We start from the raw sequence: 23,257 nt of genomic DNA on the forward strand, positions 1-23,257 counted from the left end.
AGAAATATAGCTTCACGTGATTATTCTGGAAAGCTTAGCTTCTTAAACAAAAAACTTTATTTGCCAACATGACTAAAATGAAAAGCTGCTGTAAAAACGGTCCAAAAAGGAATCCTTTCGCCAATTTCTCTTTCGGTGACCAGGTGAGCATGTAACGCTCAGTCAAACCATGGCTCTGCCACAATCTTCACTCTGGAAACCCTTGCATTTGTGCTGGCTTAGTGTTATGTGAGCCAATAATGGGCCAATAATTTCTGCAAGCAAGCAAAATAATTTTGCAAGCAAGCAAGCTATATCATTACATTTGCCTTTCCTTGTGTAACTGTTAACTGATTTCCCTTAAATAAACCAATGCTTAGCTTCTGTGTCCTGGCATGACATGCCACACCCTGATGCAAAGCAGATGTGTCATATCTAGATGGCGACCGATGCTGTCACCGTTTTTACAGCAGCTGATTCTGTCAGATTATAAGACTGGGCAGTTACCACTTCCTCACCCCTCTGAAGAAGTATACCCGAGCCTTGTTTTACTACTGTACTCATCTTAATTTAGGGCTGCCATACGTCTGGGTTTCCCCTCGACACATCTGGGAATAGGGCTGCAAAAATGGCATCCAGGCGTATTTCTGCAGAATTGGCAAAATCCAGACGTATGGCAACCAGGGCTCAACAACTTTGACCAAACAAACAAACAAACAAAAAACCTCAACAACTTTGTCCTGATTTTCTCATTTTGGGGAACATAGCAACCCTACTTAATTGGTTTTCTTAGCGATCCCTCCGTGCTATACCTCAATCATATAGGTACTAGTCTATAGCTGTTGGATCAACCCTAGAAGTCTTTAACCTACATTTGTGTCTTTCAGTTTAGGCCCAACATGGCCACAGTCTTCCATGTTAAATGCAAGCTGAGTGGTCTAAATCTTAAGGAAATTTATCAAATACTGACCTTGGCCAGCTCTTGAGTATATTTTTCTTTCTTTGTGCACAAAGTCACCTCACAATGAAGAAAGAGAAGCGAAGTGTTGAATACGGACCTAAACATAAAGCTAAACCGCTTTCTGTCCATTTGCGCATTTTGCATTGGAAAATTAGCTGGGGTGTTGTAGAATGTTACGGATTCATCTTTGGGACAAATGTTTTCAATAATGGTGTACTCCGACATCTTATCAGGGTATGAATGTGGAGAAATAAAGCAGGTTTGGATTGCAAAGCTCAGGGATTTTTCAGCCTTGGTCACAGAAATCTGCAGCAGGAAGAAAACAGAATTTGTAATTAATATGTTACATTTGGCTTTTTCTTAGAAATATCAACATTTTTAATGCTTTGCAGTGCAGGTGTGATAACAGTAGAAAAGTAAATCAGAGATTGCTAGCCTTGGCTTATAGGCATTTGGTTCTTTGGACCTACCTGGAAATTCCAGTGAAAACATTTCCACCTTTGCCTAATCTCCACTTTATAAATAGCAGAATGCGGAAGCACGGTGAAAAAGTTGTTGCATTTGAAATGATTTCTTAGCACTAACAACCTTTCTAAATCAAGGTGTCTGTAAACACATTTGAATGGCACAATGCAATCAAACTTATTCATGCTAGGAGTCCAATAAAAGGGATTGTAGCAATATATAAAAAGCAGAGATTAGGTTAGGTGTGTTTGACACACACTAACCTTGCACTGGCCTGGTTAACACATAACCCTAAGCCATGGCTTGTTTAGCTTCATTTTGGTTTATCTGTATATCTAAACCCACTGCAGCCAACTATGGCTTGTTTGTGTTCGGCACACCAGAGCCTGAAGATTGGTTATGGATTTTGGCTTACATTAACCACGGCTTCATGTAATGTCAGAACTTCGCTTAATCCTGGTTTGTTTTGGTGGCCCTTTCCAGAGGCTCACATGACTAGGGAGGTGCAAGGCAAGAAACATAACAAACGTAGGCAAAACAAGCTACGGTCATTTTGTCTGTCAGATAGACTTATCCTAGGTTGTCTAACAAACCATGGTTAAAACAAGCATGGCTTCATGTGATGTGCTAATGTAGTGACTGTGCCTTGACAACTGATTCCATACCACCCCAAATACCCCAACACTGCCTGAGGAATGGCAGTTGTATTGGAGCTACACCCAACAGTGAAACCATACCATTGTAATTATGGTGCCAGATGTGCTCTGAATATGAAATTACCTTCATATACTAGACATCCAGGGAAGAGCACCTAGAGGAAAGGGCACTTTAATCAGCCTTAAGCTCTATGTTGGAATCAGAATACAAGACAGATGGTTGCTGCTAAGGATAACTAGTTGGCATGGGTATTTGACATGCCACATGAGATGCCCAACTATTGTTTAAAAAAATGGCAGTTTTTCAAAAAAAATAAAATAAAAAACGTTACTTTGGAAAACTGAAGAGAAAACCCACTTCATCCTCAAGGAAACTTGAGACATAGGATTTAGAAATTATGACAGCTTTTGGCTGCAATCCTAAACACACTAACTAGGGAGTAAGTGTGCCTTATTGAGCACAGCGGCACTTGAGTAAAGTTGCTTAGGATGGCAGTGCATAACACTTAACAGGTTTTAGCCTATATTTACTTGCTTCCTTGTTTTCTTTAAGCACTTCTCGGCAACAATAAGAGTTAGAAACTTATGGTGAGTTGTTTTTTATTATTATTATAACTCACGGTATTCTTACAGGGGCAAACAAGAGCCTGAAGACTGCATGCTATCGACCCATTTGAAATAGCAGGTATAGCTAATAAGGGGCCTTCTGGATGTTGTTGGACCACAGCTCCCATCATCCCTGGTCCTTGGCCATGCTGGCTGGGGCTGATGGGAGCTGTAGTCCAACATCTTCTGGAGGGGAACACATTGGCTGCCTCTGTGTTTAAGAGTTACTTGGAGTACCACACTACAATGGGGAACTACTTGGAACGGTCTCTCATTGAAAGGCAAATATGGGGTGTGCACTCTGTCGATTTTTGCCTTCATACAGCTATTAAAGGGGCAAAACTACCTTAAAAAAAATGGCAACTGCCAATGGCCTACTTCCATATTATTTGACTTAACTTTTAAATTTTTACTTTGGCCCCAAACTTTCTACTCTGTCTCATACAGATAGTAGGCCCATCAGTGAGAGGAACTGTACATAAAATTGCTATTACGAATACTTTGCCCTTGTGACAATTCAGGTTATAAATTTAAATAATCAAATTTTCTCAAAATAAAAGAAACCGACGAAAGCACATATTAAAGGCCATTATGCCAGGGATAGTGAAGCAGAGGTGCACTGCGTGTAAATAAAGAAACCCAATCTGTTCAAAGTGTTTGTGCAGAGGAAAGAAACAGCGAGTTCTTGCAGATTATATCATGGACAATTTATTGACTGTAGAGACTAGCATTTTGAAAACAAAACAAAAAAATAATTTCTGTCACTGTGGGATGGGGAACAGATGTCAGACACAGATATAAATTTTCCACTGTGTAGAAAGACGAAAACAGAGCTTGTGCCAGGACAGGTGATGAAAGAATTAGAACATCTGTCCAACGAACTAACAGTTGGGCCAAGTGGAGATCTGGAGTCAGTGGGATTCATCCAATAATGACAAAAGAAATTACCGTTTTTAGTAGTGTAAAAACAAACTGTTTAAAAAACACCCGGCCCATCCGAAGTGTGTTTCAGTGCTGCTTCAGTTTTGTGACCTAGGGCACAATCCACACACATTCTCCATTGTGCTGGCACTACTCTTTGTGCCAGAGCCGGAAGCTGAGTCCCAGCAAAATTCAAGCGTATTCAAAGCCTGGGAGAACGCAGATCCCATTTGCCATGCAACAAATTGTTGGTGCTGATGGCAAGATGGACTAGAGCTCCTGCGACAGGGAAGAGGGCATCCAATATGCAGCTCCTCCCCAGGGGCCGTTCCAACTGCTCCCACAAAAGTATTGCTAGCTGCATGACACAGTGGTACACGCTCCTGATCTCGGGCCTGGAGACAGTGGTGGCTGAGGTGTACCAGAGCAGCATTACACAACTCTGCAAATGCCACAGCGGGGGGTGGGGGGAGAGGGGCGCAATACACAAATGGCAAAAGAACTAATTTGTATAGCTGGAAGCTGAGGAAACAATTCAAGTACAGTGGTGCCTCGCAAGACAAAATTAATTCGTTCCGCAAGTCTCTTCGTCTTGCGGTTTTTTCGTCTTGCGATGCACGGTTTCCCATAGGAATGCATTGAAAATCAATTAATGCGTTCCTAGGGAAACCGCTTGCCAGGCTGGCGGTGCGGAGAAGGGCTTTTCTCCGCACCGCAAGCCTTCAGGACAGGTACGGGAACAGAGGGGAAGGCGCGCAGCGCTTTCCCTCTGTTCCCGGGGCTTGCGTGGGAGGAGGGTTTTTCCTCCCCGCCGCCAACATTCAGAACAGCATTCTGAATGTTGGCGGTGGGAAGGAAAACCCTCCTCCCACCCCAAGTCTTCAGGAAAGCCATCCGATGCCGTGCGGCGGGAGGAGGCGTTCCCCCCCCCCGCCCGGCATCGGAGCTTCGTTCCGATGCCGCGCGGCGGGAGGAGGCGCCCCCCCGCCCGGCATCGGAGCTTCGTTCCGATGCCGCGCGGCGGGAGGAGGCGTTCCCCCCCCGCCCGGCATCGGAGCTTCGTTCCGATGCCGCGCGGGGGGGAGGAGGCGTTCCCCCCCGCCCGGCATCGGAGCCTCGTTCCGATGCCGCGCGGGGGGGAGGAGGCGTTCCCCCCCGCCCGGCATCGGAGCTTCGTTCCGATGCCGCGCGGGGGGGGGGAGGAGGCGTCCCCCCCGCCCGGCATCGGAGCTTCGTTCCGATGCCGCGCGGGGGGGGGGGAGGAGGCGCCCCCCCCCGCCCGGCATCGGAGCTTCGTTCCGATGCCACGCGGCGGGAGGAGGCGTTCCCCCCCCCCCGCCCGGCATCGGAGCTTCGTTCCGATGCCGCGCGGCGGGAGGAGGTCCGAGGACAGTGGGGAAGACGCGCTGCGCTTCCCCGCTGTCACGGAGATTTCCCTATGGGCTGTCGTCTTGCGAGGCAAGCCCATAGGGAAATTCGTTTTGCGAAGCGCCTCCAAAACGGAAAACCCTTTCGTCTAGCGGGTTTTCCGTCTTGCGAGGCGTTCGTCTTGCGGGGTACCACTGTAGGTAAATGGGTTGTTTATTGGGTTGTTTACATTTTTATTTTGATTGTGTATTTCATGCTTTTAGGTTGTGATTTTATCCTGTGAACCTCCATGAGACCTGTGGGTACAGGGCAGTATACAAATAGTAGTAGTAGTAGTAGTAGTAGTAGTAGTAATAGTAATAATAGTAAGCTAAAAGTGCACCCAAACATAAAAGTGGGAGCGGTCCTTCCTGTGAATATTTTCCTTCTAATGGATTTAATGGCATTTAAAGGGATTTCCAATAAGGGTCACAATTGTGTGTGGAGCTGGTCTGAGCCCCGGGGCGAGAGTCTTGCTAGAATAAAGCTGTAAACTCAAACATGACAGTGTAAGTCTGGCAGGCCCCCAGCAGGGCCGCCAACTTATCCCTCTGAGGCCCGGGGCAAGTGTCCCCAGATGCCCAACCCCACTTCATGGGCCTGCCTGGGAGATTATCCCTGGGGCCATCATGGGAGGATGGTCACAACTGCAAGGGAGGCAGAGCCCTTCCACCATTTCTTTCTGAGCTCTAAAATCCAAAACTGTATCCTAGCAGTGTCTGTCCCCCCCCCCCCCGCAGTCATATTCATAAAAATCCCATCATTCAGCGACTCCCTGGAGTCTTTTCTGTCTATTTTCTAATGAGAAAGAGAGGAGAGAGAGCACTAAAAAAAGTAGTGTGACTGGGTAGGGATGTTCAGTCAGACATGGGAAATGAAGGAGACATCAGACATTCAGGGAGCACATCACTAAGCCAGTGCGAGTCAAGACCACAGCAGTGCAAACACTTGTTCCACGTGCACACTTGTCCCATTCCAGTTTTTAAGGAAGTACAGTAGTAAGAAGGGACGCAGGTGGCGCTGTGGGTTAAACCACAGAGCCTAGGACTTGCCGATCAGAAGGTCGGCGGTTTGAATCCCTGCGACGGGGTGAGCTCCCGTCTCGGTCCCTGCTCCTGCCAACCTAGCAGTTCGAAAGCATATCAAGTGCAAGTAGATAAATAGGTACCGCTCCGGCAGGAATGTAAACGGCGTTTCTGTGCGCCAGAAGCGGCTTAGTTGTGCTGGCCACATGACCGGGAAGCTGTACGCCAGTTCCCTCGGCCAATAAAGCGAGATGAGCGCCGCAACCCCAGAGTCGGCCACGACTGGACCTAATGGTCAGGGGTCCCTTTACCTTTACCTTTACAGTAGTAAGAGCAGGACATATACTTGGTTAAGTACTTCCACACCCAAATCCACAGTGGGCGGAGCCAGATCTGGTATATTGCCTTGTACCTGTCGTCTCTCTAGCTCAGTGCAGCTGTGTGAACTTTCCAACAGCACAAGAGTCAGTGTGGTGTAATGGTTAGAACCAAACTAGGGTTGGTTGCATCTGCAAAGCCCAGTCCCTCTCGCTCTTGGCCTAACCCATCTCCCAGGGTTGATATGAGGATACAAGGGTGTGGGCAGCAACAGGGAACTCATTGGGGGAAGGGCAGCATTATAAATATCTGGATCTCAATCCAGCTTCGCCTAAGGTCTGGGACAGATAACATCGCTCTCTTGCAGGTGGAATTAAGCCACATTGCTAAACAAAATGGATTCTTATGCTTTGCCGATGGCTCTTTGTACTAATGTTAGAAAAATGTTTTGATTGTGCTTTGCCAAAGAGCCAACCGTCTTCAATGGCTGCTCTTTCCCAGAGGTTTCGACGAGGGTGACACATGTATTTGCATTGAGCTTGCCCACGCTGAGAGGAGTCTTTGGTCTCTGCTACAAAAAGCATTCTCTCTCTCTCTCTCCCCCCCCCTCTCTCATGATCTCTACAATTTCCCTTTTCAGAAACCGCAAGAGAATACATCTGTCTGCCTGAGGCGACAGCGCAGTTGCAGCTCAGGGCAGGCAAGAACAGACTTAGCCGAGCTCCCATGTTCTCGGAGAACATTTCATGGATTTCCATTTCTGTCACAGTTCATTACCTCAACAAAAATCTGGCCGTTCTCTGCAACGGAGAAGAACCCTTGGGTTGGGGTACGGAAGAGGCCTGTTTCGTAAAGTTCCATGCCGAAGGTGACGTTGCCGATGCGCGATTCAGGTGAATAGTACTTAGGAGATTTAGGAGCTTTCAGCTGATGGAATGTGCAGTTGAACTAAAGCAAGCAAAACACAACAAATTAAGGATGCAGAGAGGAGAAATAACATTGTGGCTGTGGGGCAGTCATAGGGACAGAGGGATTCATCATCAGTGAAGTCTTGCGTAGGGACTTCAAATAGCTCAGTTAGATAGAGCATAGTGCTGATAACACCAACGTCAGAGGTTTGATCCCCATAAGGGACAGCTGCATTTTCCTACACTGAAGGGGCTGAACTAGAGGATCCTCAAGGTCCTTCCAACTCTGATCTACCATTCTATGACTTCTGCTTGTGCAATGGGGCATTCCTCCTCTCCTTCCCCTGTGCACCCCATGGAATGGGCTCTATGGGGGTTGGGGGAGGAGAAGTGGGATTGTTCCACCAGGCAAGCTGCAATGCTCGCGCAGACAGAACAACTGGAGGAGCCCGACACTGAATTACACCCATAGTGTTTTGCCAATACATACAATAATCGGCTGCAGCACACTCACATAAAAGGATATAGACCAGTCTATAGAAGTGTTTATTTCAATATTTGGAAATAAATAGTGGTTCACAAAAATAGAAAAATCAAAGTTTTTGCCAAGGCCCAACTATTCCTCCAGTGCTTGATTCAGAAGTGATTCCTTCCTCCTGTTTTGTTTGGCTCTCTAATTTGCCCGTGCCTGGTACTGCAATGACCCCCCCCCCAAAAAAACCCACACACTCCTCTACAGCAATCTAACATGGCTATTTCTGACTTTCATGATAAAAGAAAATCACCCCATCTAGTCTATACTGTGATAGGAATTTTATGGTTTTAGATATATGGCAACGTTCATAACCACACGTACATGGATCAGCACAGGAAGGCCAACCTTGAACCATTTTGATTCCTAAACTGACCAAATCCTTTCTCTGCAAGGTTAACCTGGAAAAGCCTCCCCATTGTCTCAAGGATGTGTCTGTTTGAATAAGATGTGAGCCTGTGACCTGGCCCAGGAAATAAGTATTTTACCACTACAAAAGAATGGCCAGGCTCCCCAGAAATCCAATCAAGCAACTTGCCAGACAGGAGATAAACTGTGACAGGAGAAAAACAACATTTAAATTTCTGTGATGTAGGTGGGATGTATCTGAAGGGTGGTCTTAGGTTACACCCCTTCTGTGATGTATGCATAATGTTTCTGGGGGTGGTCTTGATCTGGAGAATGGGAATTTCAAAAGTCTTTATAAGGCCTTGCAGGCCATTGTTCTGGGTCCTCTTCCTCTCCTGCGTTTGAGGGGAGTACCCTGTTGCAACAGATCAATAAAGATCAAGCTTACTAGCTGCTTTGCTTCTCAATATTCTCTGGTTGGCCTCTGTTATTTTCTCCTACCAATAGGGAACCTATGTAAGGACTCTATATGGGCTCTTGGATACCCCATAAGGGAAAAGGGCATATTTTTATTTACAACAATACGTACACAGAACAAAGCAGAAACTTTAAGAGTCCTCACTTTCCTCCAGAGCCCAACAATGGACAGCTTTTTTTTGCAGGGAAGGGGGACAGAAAGGAGGACTAAATCAATATGGGCTCATGGCATGCTTTGAGGTTCTTAGGGCACACAATGAAGAGGACAAAAGGCTTATAAAGGATTAAAAATGATAAAATCATGGGGTAGTTGTTACTGCTCACCATGCAAGAAGGGCATGGACAGAAAGCCTCTAGAGCTGCTTTGAAAAGGAAGCAAAAGGGCTTGCTTCCTCTGGCTCCTGCGCTTCTCTGGTATTTTTTTTTTTTGGGGGGGGGGTACATGAAGGCATATACTGCATAAGCATCAGGAGAAGTTTGTGTCTCAGCTCACAACTGCCTGTGCACCACCGGGACAATTTTCTCCACACTCTGGAAGTCAAGATCATAGTGAGTTTCGTCCCTGTTCCAAATTTTCTTTATGCAGCCAGACTGTGGATAATTGTTACATACCCGAACAATTTCAGTCCTGCTGGAAATGACGACGTCTGTTTCATCAGTGTCCCCAGGGAACCCATTATCCCCTGATTCCATGTCTTCATAGTCAACCGCCCAACCACTGGCCTCAATTGGTGACGGCACATGGATAACAATCTTTGACAAAGAAAGAAAAGAGTAGAAAATTTGTCATTCTATCAAAACTGTTCGGGGAGGAGTTCCACCTCACTTGCCCCCTTGAGTCAGAAACATGGATCAAGAAACGTTGCTGGTGGGAAAAGCTAATCATATTATCAGGGCACCCTTACAGGGATTACTGTTTAACCCATCTGCACCCTGCTCTTCCAAGGTGGTTTCTCCCCTTTTATCCTCACACCCTGTGCAGTAAGTGAGGCTGTGACGTAGTAACTGGTGCGAGATCACCACTGACTTTGTAGGGATTTGAACGCCCATCTTTCCAGTAAGCCCACCACTGAATCTCTAAAGGCAAGCTTGGAGCAAGTAAAAGGAAATGCCTTCAGTTTGTTTCCAAATCTGGAGCCTGCTTGAGCAATAAAAGTATTGCAGTCTGGGCACTGGTATGTAGATTAAGATACCAGCAACCCCGGCTCTGCTTCTGGTAAAGCTATGTACTCAGCATTGTTAACAAGCAATGGGCTGACTGGACTGGTATACACCCGACTTTTCAGTAAATCAGCACAAGATACATTTGAGCCAAGAGTTTTGACATGGTAGTTCTTCTTCTTTTTAAACGTACAGACATTTCTAACCCTTCCTTTAAAATAGTTATTTTGCTTTCTAGTTTTCCTTCTCATTTCTGTATCCGCTATAACTCCCACACTGGGCTGTGTTAGGCATCTCCTGCCCACTTTTCACACACAAACATTCTCCACATTATTCCGTTCCTCTGCATTTCCTGACTATTCAGCTTTTCCTTAACTCAATTTCATCTGTTTGCTCAGATGTCGGGGTTGTTGCTATCCAAAGGAGCAGTTCTACTGTTTTCAGGCGTTTACTGCGTAATTCTATATCTGCTTTGATGGTGTTGAAACTGGCCTGAGATTCAGTACTCAGGGGGAAAAAATCTGAGATTTGGATCTTGAGTAAAACTTAAGTCTTGGCATGTTTGGGGTTAACCCACCATTAAAAATGGCGGGGCAACTGCTGAATTGAGATCCAGATGTGCATTTTTCCACAGCCTGTTGATCTATGGTTTTTGGTTGGGTACATCTCTAGATCAACAGCCAGAAGGTCTGGCCAAATAAAGGATTTCTGGAGTTTTTCTCTTTTTAAAATTGGACTAGGTTATGTCTGATCAGGTTGCCTTCACTGTATTTGAGTTGGACAATAAGCCCTTCAGTATATGCCAAAATTGCCACTATGTGCTGAAATCTCATAAGCCAAGAGATGTCCTTTTCTGTTAACCTGAGCTGGCCAACATCTATTCATGATCATGGTGAAAATATTGAGCTAGTGCTGAAGATAGAAATCTTAGAAGTGGTGTATGGTTTCTTGCATACCTGCTTAGCTACTTGGAAAATCAGATTGTGCACTTGGATTCATATTTCAGGTGCTGAACATATATTAACCGTGATTTAAAATGCACTTAACAAAAACTCGTGTGTGCTAGGTAATCATGCCATACATTTTTCTTTACAATGGAAACTTATTTGAGAGCTGCCAGGTTGATGTGCCAAATTCAGGCCCTCAAACAGGCTATTACTTACTGAACCACTGTTCATATGTAACAAAAACAACAACAACTGGCTTGAACAACAATAGGAAAACTCTTACAGATCTAGCCTGATCCTGAGAAAGGAACTAGATGTTATAAGACATGCAAGCTATCTGTTTCCATCCTAAACACCACTAGATTCAAGAACATTAATCCAGGCTTGTAAATAGCCACTCTCATGGTTGGAAGAATTGCCTCTAGACGCTCAGGCAAGACAGCTGGCTTTGCAGCCTTCTCTCGCACTTTCAGAAAAGGGGAAGATGTACTGTTTGATGGGTAACCAGACTTCTGCTATGGAAGTGGCACTGTTTCCCTTCATCTCCCTTCTGGGAGCATGAAAAATCAGTTAAGCATGCCCAGCGCAGCACAGAATCTCTCTGTTCTGAAGGCCCTACACTGGGCTGTCTCTCTACCCATTACATAAATGGAGATTAGTAGTTACTTTGGACCGTCCAGATCTGTCTCTGAAATGTAGTGGGTTCTGTTCTAAACACAGAATAACAGCTAGCAGGTCTTGCCTTGCTTTCTTTCCCAACAATAGGAAGCAGAGCCTATTAGCCCAGTTGAGTTTACCTGGCTGGGCAAATACACTGAAGTTGGATTCTGCATTTCTGCTAGAATAAGTGGGGCAGAAAGAGGATGCAAGCAGAGATGACTAGCTACTTTTGCTTTCCCATTCCATTAGAGGAAAAAATGGATGCCCATGCTCCATCAATGTAAGTTCATTGCTTTCTATCTACTGTGGAAAGCAATTTACCTTCTAAAGTAGGGAAAAAAGCGAGAAGCCATCACTCAAGAAAATATGCCTGAAATTGCATTCATATACATGAAACGACAGGGACTTCTTGCTGTTAAGCCTGCCTTTCTATCATTACAAATTTTTTTTACAAGAAATAAAGTATCACCAGGACAACAACAACCCTATGATTGCAAGATACAGACAATTATTTCTGCTATAATAGACTCACAGAGTTCAGATACACGTTATCCAAGGCATAGGCTATCCGTTGAGTCCCACAATCATGCAGCGATGACTCCAAAATAAAATGGGTCTTGTTTGTCTTAGCTCTACATGTAGGATCCAGCAGAGAGAGTTGTGTCCCGACGTAACCGCTAGCCTAAAAAAGGGAGAGATCACGATGCAAAATTACACACCAAACTACAAATCAGGGCTCCAAATGACAGTGTTGGTTTTTTAACAGTCTGACTATAAAGCATTTTTATTTTGCAACCATCTTGCAAAATTCTGTATTAAAATATTGCCCCTCCAAAAGTGCAGACTAGTCAGTTTATAGAATATTCAGCCTGGTGGAAAGGTAAGTATTGCATGCACAAAATAAAACACCAGAGCACCATTGCAGTGTTTCATTTTATTGAGAGACCCGCTGAGATGACTGTCTGTAACTTTAGATGATTTATTTTCCAAAGGGAGAAAAGAAGATAATGCATTTTGGAGCATATTTTAATCATCTTTAAGTTTTGGCTCTGACTTAAACGGGAACAATTGTTTCACAATTCCAGCTGCAGTGAATGCAGTCCTTTGACAGCCTTGGGACAAAAGCATAGGACTGATCACTGGTTGGGCAGATAATGTCAACCATATGTTCCCTTGTAGCTGTGGGGTTAATACGCAACACACTCCATAGTTTATTCAATAGTCAAATCACTCTATCCTAGTTTGTTCCAATGTGAAATTAAGAAATCATACCAACCTCGAGTGAGTCTTTTGCTACAGCTACAATCATGGACGTGTCATCACACTTCACCGTCAGGGCAACATGAACGCTACCCTGAACTTCTTCTGGTTCTGAGACTTTTGGAAGGAGGTGCTCAAAGCCACGATTGGTCCTAATTGTGTCCACCATATCAGTTGATGGCAAGTTTCCATCATGATCTCGATGGAAGTGGAAGTCAAAACTAACGCCTTCGCTTGAGGGCGCGAGTGGAGCTGGCAGCGGGTTAACGCCACGCAGCAGCTCCTTCAGCTCTGGTGGGAAATGGTCTTCCTCATCATTCATCTCTTCTAGAGAAAGACAGAAATTTGGAGACGTTACAACGTTGCTTTAGTTTCCTGTGACTCTGAGCTAAGCTACGCATGACATCAGGGGTTGCCAGCCTTTTTAAGCCTGTGGGTGCTTTGGGATTTCTGAGTAAGTGTTTTGTGCACCGCTCCTCCACTCACGTCTCCCCTGCAGGATTACACACTACTTTCCCAAGGGATATGGTTAAAAATTGGATCCAGTGGAAATAATCTGAGCCTTGGAAAACACATGGAGACGTCAGAGGAAGTAAGAAACAGCATTGCTTTTCCAACTTGCTCCTTCAGTTGTATCTACTTTTAAGGAGATTCTAACTAAACATCAGGAAGACCTTTCTGACGATATGAGCTGCTCGACAGTGGAACGGACTCCCTTGGCAGGTGGTGGACTCTCCTTCCTTGGAGGTTTTTAGCAGGGCTGGATAGTGATCTCTCATGGATGCCTTAGTTGAGATTCCAGCACTGCAGGGGGTTGGATTAGATCCACCTGGAAGGTCCCTTCCAAACCTGTGATTCTATCACAATAAGGGGCAGTGGCAGGGGGGTTCAGAGACTTTTGTGGGTGACAGGGGAAGACCTCAGGGGTACCATCGCACCCACAGGCACCACACTGGCAAGCCCTGCAGTATGTCAAAAATTCTATTGGATCACTCTGATAGGACCTGCCACTTCTCCTTCTTAACAAAGAAGCATGGGAGGCTTCCAATACATTTTGGGACTGCAGTGAACAGGGAGAGTTGCCATTTCTTACAGAAGATCCCATGCAGCTGCTGTTTGCCCCCAGAAGGTAATACACGCAGCACTTTCAGGGGCAAATAGCAGACGGGGTGTGGGGCGAGAAAAAAGTCTTCAGAAGGTAGCAGATATCCTTGATTTCCCTAGCTGAAGCTAGTGACCTTCCCCAAAAATCAAACTGCAAGACTAGCAACTTTATTTCACCAATGTAACATTCATCCCAGGGGATTAGATCCAAACTTGCCCCCCTGCAAATGAAAGGGCTGCTTCTGTTTGCAGGAGGGCCTTCAATCCGGCAGAGGCTCGCACTGGAGAAACGGGGGTTGGAGGCCATTTTCACCAATTTCCCATTCCCCCTGCAGCCCCCAGCACCAATTTGGAGCATCCAGTAGATGGGGTTCTGCTCCCTGGAAGTCTTGATTCAACCTAGGATCTCCTGATCAAAGCATATCTCCTATTACAACTCTCAAAGCTTTAGTGAATCCAAGGCTCTTGAGGGGAGGAAAAGGACCAAGAAGAGTTCAAGAAAATTGCTGCATACTTGATACAAGCCAGCCTCCGGACTTACCAGTGTCCTCAAGGCGTAGATGGAACCTATTAGCAACAGGTGCTTTTGTATAGGAAGTAACTGGATGGTAGCCATGGTCATAAGCCCACGTAATCAAACTCTCATGAGAGGAGGGAATATTGGAAAATATGTTTTTAGTCATCACCATCGAGCGTTCCGTTTCCTTTCCAAAGCCAACACTGTTTGCTGCCTGCGCAGAAAAGGAGATAACATTAGGATTCTGGATGAGGCTTTTCCAAGTCTTGTAAAACCATGTCAGGAAACTGATATTTTTACCCCTTTCTGGGGTAAAAAATAACATGAAAAGGAACTCTCTTCAACAACTTCTTTTCATCATTTCTGCAGTGAACTTTTCTTCCAGGCAGACTGATTTGTCATCCACACGACCAAATCCTTTCCCACCACAGAATTGTGAGAGGTTTGCCATGGATGAGGCTCCATCCCCACACTTTGCTGGGACAGTATAATCACTTAGAGCCACTGCGTCATGTCAAAATACAACAGCCTGTTTTTCTCCCCCCCCCTTGCTTCTCAATACAATGATTTTTAGATAAAGAACAAAAGTTATTGATAATGTGGAAGGATAACAAGGACTGTAAGTAGCTGTAAGAGCTAAAGCATATCCAGGGCTCGTAGAGGCTGACGTGTAACGGAAATTACATGAAAGCTAATTGAAACAACTTCCATGTTGGGGATTGTCCCACTGGCCGTCATGACGTGTTAAGGGGCTCATTGCATGGATGGCCTCTACTCTGCTACTGGATGTAGCAAATCTGAAATATGCGCTGGACGAGTCAAGGGTTCTCCAGAAGTTGTTGGACTAGTATTCCCATAGGAGCCAACTCCTGGGGCCAAGATCCCTTCAGCCAGGCCCACCCAAGGTTAATGGTCATTGGCATTCAAATGTGTGTGTGTGTGTTGTAAGTAGCTGTAAGAGCTAAAGCATATCCAGGGCTCGTAGAGGCTGACGTGTAACGGAAATTACATGAAAGCTAATTGAAACAACTCCCATGTTATCGCTTCTCGGCCTTTTGGCTAAGATCAAGTGTGAAACAACTTCCATGTTGGGGATTGTCCCACTGGCCGTCATGACATGTTAAGGGGCTCATTGCATGGATGGCCTCTACTCTGCTACTGGATGTAGCAAACCTGAAATATGCACTGGACGAGTCAAGGGTTCTCCAGAAGTTGTTGGACTAGTACTCCCATAGGAGCCAACTCCTGGGGCCAAGATCCCTTCAGCCAGGCCCACCCAAGGTTAATGGTCATTGGCATTCAAATGTGTGTGTGTGTGTGTGTGTGTGTGCGCGCGCGGCACACACACACACACACACACACACACTGTATCATGTAATCTACTATACAGGGTGGGCTTACCTCCTCCCTCCAATATTTTATTCAAGTTAGCACCCCTCAGTAATCTCAGGGGTAATCTAAAATCATCCAGAAGATAACTGAGTTTGGAAATGTTACACTGAAAACGTTTCAACTTCACACCGGCCCTCCTTAGGCAACTGAAATGTTTAGACTGGCCCTTGATTTTACACTGGGGTGGCCAACCTTTTTTTGGTTCCAAGGGCAACATTCACCCTTGGACAGGCTTTCAGGGGTGCATGCAATTGTGGATGTGGCTAAAAAGGAGTGTGGACACTCCACAATCTTACATACACACATGGGCTATATGGAGGCCCATTGATGAATTTATTTTAACTACAGTGATGTTAAGTAGTCAGTAAACTATATACTGTTGCATAAGATGCCAGTATTTTCTAGCACATAATAAACAGCAATTGTAGCCTATGGGGGATGAATATGGAAGCCAGCTTTATTGAGTAAAAGGTGCAGGGAAAAGTTACCCTTTCCATGTCAAAATGCTTTTTTAAGAATCAGGACATGGGTCAACCCGCAAAATACTAAAAAGGCCATGCCTGATTCTTTGTGCACTGAGTAATTTGCATTTTTGTGACGATTAATGTTAGCAATATGAATTGTCAACTGAAGAAGAAGAAATGGAACCTTTCAAAACCCATGTTTGAGAGCTTCCTCTGATGCTCCTACAGAAGATGCCAGGCAATCTTGAAATCTCTATGTGTTTGAATGGTTTGCTGCAGGTGGTACTGAAAGGAGATCCATTAACAAAATGGGTAGCAAATCCTGTTTTGGGGAGTGGGTTGAGGAGTTGTTTCTGCTCTTGAGCTGTGCCTGCCTGCCCTGTTTCTATAATACTATCTTTTGAGTGGACTCAAATCTGGATACAATTTTTTTTAAACACATGTTTCAAATAAACAGGCAAGTTTGGATTGACCTGAGATTATGACGATCCCTAAATTTTCCGGATTTCCTGCTCTCTCTCTCTCTCTTTTAAATGTTAGATAAAACAGCTGAACAAATATTTTTCAGAATATAATTGTCATAACTGGAACCTGCCTGTTTTAAAGGACTGCGTCCCTCTCTATTCATATAGACCCATTAAGATTTAATGTATCCAAATAGGAGCATACAGGGTCTATGTTTATGTTCTGGCACTATTCTGGCACATAATGTTGGGACGCTTGAATATAAAATAAAAATACATATTCTCAAACTAGACACGGATTTTCCTATGGGTCAGATGCAGTTAATTTGAATTTGGAATGTTACTTTTTAAATCTCTCATCTTCCACTGGTATTTTTGCAGATGGGACTGCTTAGGGCTAATCAAAACAAATTTGGAAAGTAAAAAAGGCAATTCAAAATTTGGATTCATCTCTACCCAGTGTGGTGTAGTGGTAAAGAGCGGTAGTCACGTAATCTGGGTAACCGGGTTCGCGTCTCCGCTCCTCCACCTGCAGCTGCTGGGTGACCTTGGGCCAGTCACACTTCTCTGAAGTCTCTCAGCCCCACTCACCTCACAGAGTGTTTGTTGTGGGGGAGGAAGGGAAAGGAGAATGTTAGCCGCTTTGAGACTCCTGAAGGGGAGTGAAAGGCGGGATATCAAATCCAAACTCTTCTTCTTCTTCTTCTACCCAGCTTCTTGATGCATTTGCCCTAGTTTTCTCTGTTCTACGTGGTGAGCTGATAGCACCACCTTCAAGCAACGGTCAATTGTGGCTGGGATGAATAAGACACTTTCTTATTCAGCCAAATGGGCATCAATGTAAGCCTTTCCTTGAGCTGTTGGCTCAAGGCACCTTCCAGGGTACATTTCGTACTTAAGAATAATATGTGATCAATAGTGCAAACCTACATGTGAAATGAAGCTGAACTGCATCCGATGGGGCTCACTCTGAGGTAAGTGTGCAGCGGATCACAACTTTCAGTGAGATCATGTGTGTACTTGAAGGTGCATCCCACACAAAAGCATGTTTGGAGCTGTAGCCTCAGTCAAGCCGAAACTGGAGATCACAGGCTCCCTCAAAACTTAAAAGAAATGGGACTTTCCTGTCTATATTCTTTCCTATGATTCTATACATCAGAGCACAACCAGCCCAAATTAACTCCTTTAACTTTCTTTAAAGGCAACTTAATTTTGCCTCTCAGGACCCCTGCCATTTCCACTGAGTGAAAAAACATGAGCAAAATTGCAGAGGAGTGAAACCGGTCCAGCTAATAAACAAATAATTGGAAGCACAACTTAATTAAGAACGTTAAAAGAAGTTCTGCTGGAACTGATCAAACATCAGGTCTAACATTCAGTTTCCAACAGTGGCCAGTAAAATACTTCCAAGGTATGAAGTACTGAACGGGGCATCAAAGCAACAGTACACTTTAGTAATGCATTTTAAGGAGTATAAATAGACATCAGAACTTGGCAGCATGCCAGCAGGGCCCAGTAATGTGAAGTGGATGGGGGGCGGGAGGGGGGGTATTGCTGACCCAGCTTCCCAACACAGAGGTGGCTGCCAGAAACTGAGGGTGGGAGGGGAGAGGCAGTGTGGAAGGATCCTTGATGTCATTAGGTCTCTTGGACTTCTATGATTCTGTAGAGGTAACACGTCAAGAAATTTTGCGTAGCAAGAGCTCTAACCCAGGAGCGAGGAACCTCTACCCTGCAGGCCCGATTAGGCCCAGAAGGGGTCCTAATTTGGCTCGTGGGGCCGTTTCCCTCAAACCATGCCTACCTGCCCCACCCTTGATATCACAGGTGATGGCAGGTAGGAGACAGGTAGAGGCGCGGCCTTCACTTTGACATGTGTTTCCAAAAAACACCTGCTTGGAAACACAGTTCAAAGTGCTGTCTCTCAGCGCTCATCGGCTCACAGGATGTGGAGGGAATTAAACTGTGAAGTGTGAAGCTGCTTTGAAATGAGACTTCAAAGGCGTAGATGTCAACTAATGCCATTATGACAGGCAGGGTCCCTGCTCAACCGTCAAACTTTGCCTGTGGGGTTTGTGAAGATAAGAATCTTGGCCCACCAGAATGGAAAGGTTCCATGGCTCTGCCTTAACCCATCGGATCTCTCTGGGCATGTTTTTGTTTTTTTAATAAAAGAAACCCTCGGCTAGAATGAGGGGTTAAAGAAAACCAAAAGTGAAAATCTTCACCCAGTGAGATACGAAAGCTAGGAGCTACGGTAAATGGCACCTTAAACCAAGATTATGGGTGCAACAACGGAATGTCTAGGTGCGCTTTTTAATAGCAAGAATACAAAGCTGGAAATGAACGAACTGCAGCTAAAATCTTACGTTCGTTTTTTACATGGTCTAGTCCTCATATGAAGACTGCATATTCTTATGAGGGTCCTTTCTCCAATCTTCAGAGAGGGGCTGGAAGTGGGGAGGCAGAAAAAGGTCCTTCCTTCCTTCCTTTTAATCTGAAATCTTAGGCACAGTACTGCACCCAAAGCTCAGAAACAGCTTGCGCAAATGAAATTCCCTATTGCAAAATGTGCCTAGAACAATGGGAGTTTTGAACACTGTCTTCATCTGCTTGTGAAGAACAGTATGCAGTGCTACTCTCATGAAACATTTGGGAATGACAGACAGGGCTCTTTTTCAGCTGGGACTCAGTCCCGGCATCTCTCAGGTGGGCGCCATTGCCATTATAAGAGAAAGAAGGGAGGCGTGCATGGCGAGTTCCGGCATCTCTTTTTCTAGAAAAATAGCACTGGTGACAGATGCAATGCACCACCTCTTAATCAAGCAGCACATTACTCAGTACCCAGGTTGGGTGGGGAGAACCAACAACCAGGATTAATAGCAAAAGTTGAGGAGATACTCAGAGAATATGTCTGTTATCATGGGCTCACTTCTTCACATAAGAGCTGTTAACAGCACCCGTGCCTCCCTTACAACAAGTCATATCTACTTACAATTGCTTCCAGTTTCCCCTTCACGTCATGGGACTTGATGACCCAGTTGACAGACTTTCTGCACTTGAGGATAAGTACAAGATCCCTGACAAGTGTGGTGTCTGGCCGAGATGGTCGAATGTCAATGATGATATCCACCTGGAAAGCACTGGTCGTGGAAAATAAAAAAGAGTGAGGCCCCAGCACGCCAGAAATTTTCAGCTATCAACCTTCTTTCAATCCATCATGTTTCCAGTGTCTGGCCAGCTGATTAAAACGCTGGAGGTTATCCCAGACGGTACAACATGTGCAAAACAGACTGTTACGCCACACATGCTAAAACAATTTTACATAACAATGGAAACAAAAATGCTTTTTAGGCTAATAATTACTGTCCAGCAGCAGCTTTGCTTTCTCAATTAGAGGTTGCTGGTTGCTCATTGCCACTGCTTTGGTGCTGGTTAAAGAGAACCACTCGGAGCTCGTTCTCCCACCCCCGCTATTTCCCCATTTCTTCAGGAAATTTTAAATGCACGTTTCTATCCAATTTATTCCACTAATTTGGAGCACATGTCACCTTATTGTACCCCAAAATTATAGCTTGGCAGCATTGTTATGGAAGGAAAAATGGAATAATAAGTGAGAGAAATGCATCTGGTCTGCTGAGCTTTGAAAACAATGGGGAATGTGCAAAAAAAAAAGTATGTTTGGGCAGTGATGAAGAATGGGACATTTTCAAAATGCAGTTATTAGCTTTGCCCGCTGTTCATCTTCAGGACAATGGAAGCTTAATGTAAACGCATCTGTTCTCTTCACATTACACTTTGTGTCAGATCTGGAGTGCCCTCCCTTCCTTTATTCCCGAAGAGTGAGATGAGGTCTCCTGTGTTCCCCAACCTCCGATACTTGCTGAGGTAGAAGTTAATGAGTATTTCAGGATGTGATCCTGATAATGGGGGGTGAAGCAGCACCTGAACAAGACCCGTAAGCCCATGATCAGCTGAGGTAACTTCTCAAATATTTAGGTCAGAGCCCGACTTTATCACAGAACCATAGAATCGTAGAGTTGGAAGGGCCCTGGGGATCATCTTGTCTGTTATGTACTGAGTTGAATAGGATCCAGAATGCAGCAGTCTGATTGGTCCTAGAACAATAGGATCCAGAATGCAGCAGTCTGATTGGTCCACAGGAGCCACCCAATCCAGCTCCAGGTGGAAGTGAATCCCAGAATTAGCCAATCACGTGGGACCCATTGTGTAAATAATGTATATAAAGCAGACATTCTGGGGGAACTTCCATTCCTCCCACTACTATGAGCTGAATAAAGAGCATGAGATCCACTCTCGACTCCGAGTATACTTCATTGTCCAACCGCCTGCAATGCAGGAATATGCAGCTGTCCCATATGGGGATCAAACCTGCAATCTTGGCACTATCAGCACCACACTCTGACTGAGCTATTGCCCTCCCTGTAGCAGCTTCTTTGACCTTGATGAAATTTACCACATTGATTTCTAATCTGAAGACAAATTCTGCGACCTGTTTTGACACCCCATGTGCTAAATAACAGACATACTGAAACTTTTGTTTCAAAGTGCCGCAATCTAAAAGTATTTATGTCAAATAAACTTTTTGGAGTTTTGCTTTTCTCATAGACCGAGGATCTGCTTCTTTAAAGCTGCAGAATGGGCTGAAATAAACAATATTTTTGGCTTGGATAAATAGGAACTGGCACTTTACCTGTATGGGTTAGAGTCTGGTGTGATTAGTTCAATTATGTGAACTTCTCTTTCTTGATCCATGCTGGAGACAATGCATCCTTCTGCTGCCTTGGGTTGCAGGTATCCCGCAAGGTAGTTCAAGGAAATAAAGTTCTTCTCTATATTGCATGTTGCAGGGAAAAACTGATCTAAAAAAGAAGAGATAAAACAAATCATCCTTAGATGATCAAATATGGTTGTAAAGGTTAAAGCTACCATGTGCCCTTCCCCGCTGGATCCCAGCTTAAGGGCTCCCCATTCACCAAGGCTACCATTGCACTACCTTGATTCCATTGTTCCTTTCAATGTGGCCTGAAATGGCTTAGAGTTGCCATAGGAGCAGTAAAGCCCAAAGCAGGAATAATGCTTAACCATGTTAATTGGGAATGGTGCAAGACTTCAAATGGGAGGTGGGAGAAAGAAATGTCAACTCCTCACAATCAAAAAAGCATGAGCTCATTCTAAGGGAGAGCCATCCTCCTTTGAGATGGGGTTAAGCATAATTTCCAACTGGGAGTTTATTAGTCTTTGGTTTTCTAACCACAAGCACTAAGATACCTAGCAGGACATCATTTGCAGCAAAGCAGAGACCTTATGGGGCTGTTCCTGTGTGGAAGTGGATCTTCCATCACTTGTTACTCCCTCCCCAAGATAAGGCCTTTTTCCTTGCCTGGGAAAAGAGGTTGCAGGGAGGGGATTGATAGGGAAACGATAGAGAAAGGGTGCAAAATCCTACTTCGAATTGTGCCCAGGGCAATGCACCCTTTTTGTTGTTTAGTCATTTAGTCGTGTCCGACTCTTCGTGACCCCATGGACCAGAGAACGCCAGGCACTCCTGTCTTCCAATGCACCCTTACTCTAATGGATTTTTGGACACATCTCTAATAATAATTTGTCCCTCTTTATTAAGCTAAGCACATAAAGGGCACATACAGGAGGCAGTAGTTAACCATGGTTAACAAACTATAGTTTGCAAGCCCATGCCAAACTATGGTTTCACAGCCACATCAATTACCTGGTCTCCTGATTGTGGAGATGAAGCCAGGCTTGCCCTGGATCCTAGGCTACACCATTTCCTAGACAGGGGCTTGATCAGGCAAAAAAAACCACACACACAAAAAACAACAACCCACAACCCACAAAAAAACAAAACCCAAACCTGCCCCCAACCTTTTGCTCCACACCTCCCCATTCTTCATTATAAGTGTTCTGTGAGACTCTCAAGTAGCTGTTCTGTGGTCAGAACCACATTCTAAGCCCTTTCTGTACTTTTGTACACAGCTGATAACCCTCTACGATGTTAATAAATTATAATAAATTGCGGTAATGTTCGAAAGCTGTCTGTAAAACGCTCGTAAAAGCAGTGTTTTGACAAGTCATGCAATTCTACTTGTATCTCAAATTTTGTTTTATTGTTCATGTCCCAAGGCAAGTTTCTAAAACAGTGATAGTTACAGTGAGAGAGGAGTTTATTTCTTGATATTTTCAGTTTCAGCATTTCATTTCATTCCCTTTTTTTTACTTTAAAAGTGATACTTTCACAAACAAAAATTGTGACATGAATCTTTGAATAATATATGTCAGTTACAAAATTCTGTGTTTCCTGGTGCAGAATCTGAGTTAAAACATGGTGCAGTTGTGGGTTGTTGTTTTTTTACACCTAACCATTAAAAAAACCACAACCTATAGTAAAATATTATCATGATGAAGGACTGGCTGTAAACTTCCCTCTATCCACTTTCTCTACAACATGCGCAATTCTATACAATTCTATCATGTCACCACCTTCTCTTTAAAATAAACAAAAAGCCTCAAACATTACAATCCTTTCTCTAGGGAAATTGTTCCAGCTGCTGGATCAGATTGGTTGCCTTTCTCTGCACCTTTTCCAGCTTCACAATTCATTTATTTATTAGGCTCAGCGAACAGATCTGTACACAGTATTCCCAAG

At 44.6% G+C, this 23,257-nt stretch overlaps 1 protein-coding gene and 2 long non-coding RNA genes across 3 annotated transcripts in view; 1 reads left to right on the plus strand and 2 right to left on the minus strand.

Annotated features, from left to right (window-relative positions):
• LOC308586948 overlaps window positions 1-23,257 on the minus strand; it is a 562,568-nt gene that overhangs the window by 120,540 nt on the left and 418,771 nt on the right. The gene's annotated exons all lie outside the window — the stretch shown is intronic.
• Window positions 1-23,257, minus strand: part of TGFBR3 (transforming growth factor beta receptor 3) — a 140,712-nt gene that overhangs the window by 12,929 nt on the left and 104,526 nt on the right. The window contains exons 6-13 of the mRNA XM_081194006.1: window positions 21,287-21,455; window positions 19,568-19,715; window positions 14,277-14,466; window positions 12,648-12,958; window positions 11,904-12,053; window positions 9,216-9,356; window positions 7,116-7,286; window positions 950-1,246 (exon numbers count right to left, since the gene is read on the minus strand). Coding sequence (XP_081050132.1) covers window positions 950-1,246; window positions 7,116-7,286; window positions 9,216-9,356; window positions 11,904-12,053; window positions 12,648-12,958; window positions 14,277-14,466; window positions 19,568-19,715; window positions 21,287-21,455 — 1,577 coding nt within the window. The remainder of the gene's footprint in view (window positions 1-949; window positions 1,247-7,115; window positions 7,287-9,215; window positions 9,357-11,903; window positions 12,054-12,647; window positions 12,959-14,276; window positions 14,467-19,567; window positions 19,716-21,286; window positions 21,456-23,257) is intronic.
• The window catches only part of LOC308586929, a 138,139-nt gene continuing 117,216 nt past the window's right edge, over window positions 2,335-23,257 (plus strand). The window contains exon 1 of the long non-coding RNA XR_014008136.1: window positions 2,335-2,344. This is a non-coding gene — a long non-coding RNA (uncharacterized lncRNA). The remainder of the gene's footprint in view (window positions 2,345-23,257) is intronic.

Source organism: Podarcis bocagei (genome assembly GCF_964188305.1).
Source record: "Podarcis bocagei genome assembly, chromosome: 5".
NCBI classification, from domain to species: domain Eukaryota; kingdom Metazoa; phylum Chordata; class Lepidosauria; order Squamata; family Lacertidae; genus Podarcis; species Podarcis bocagei.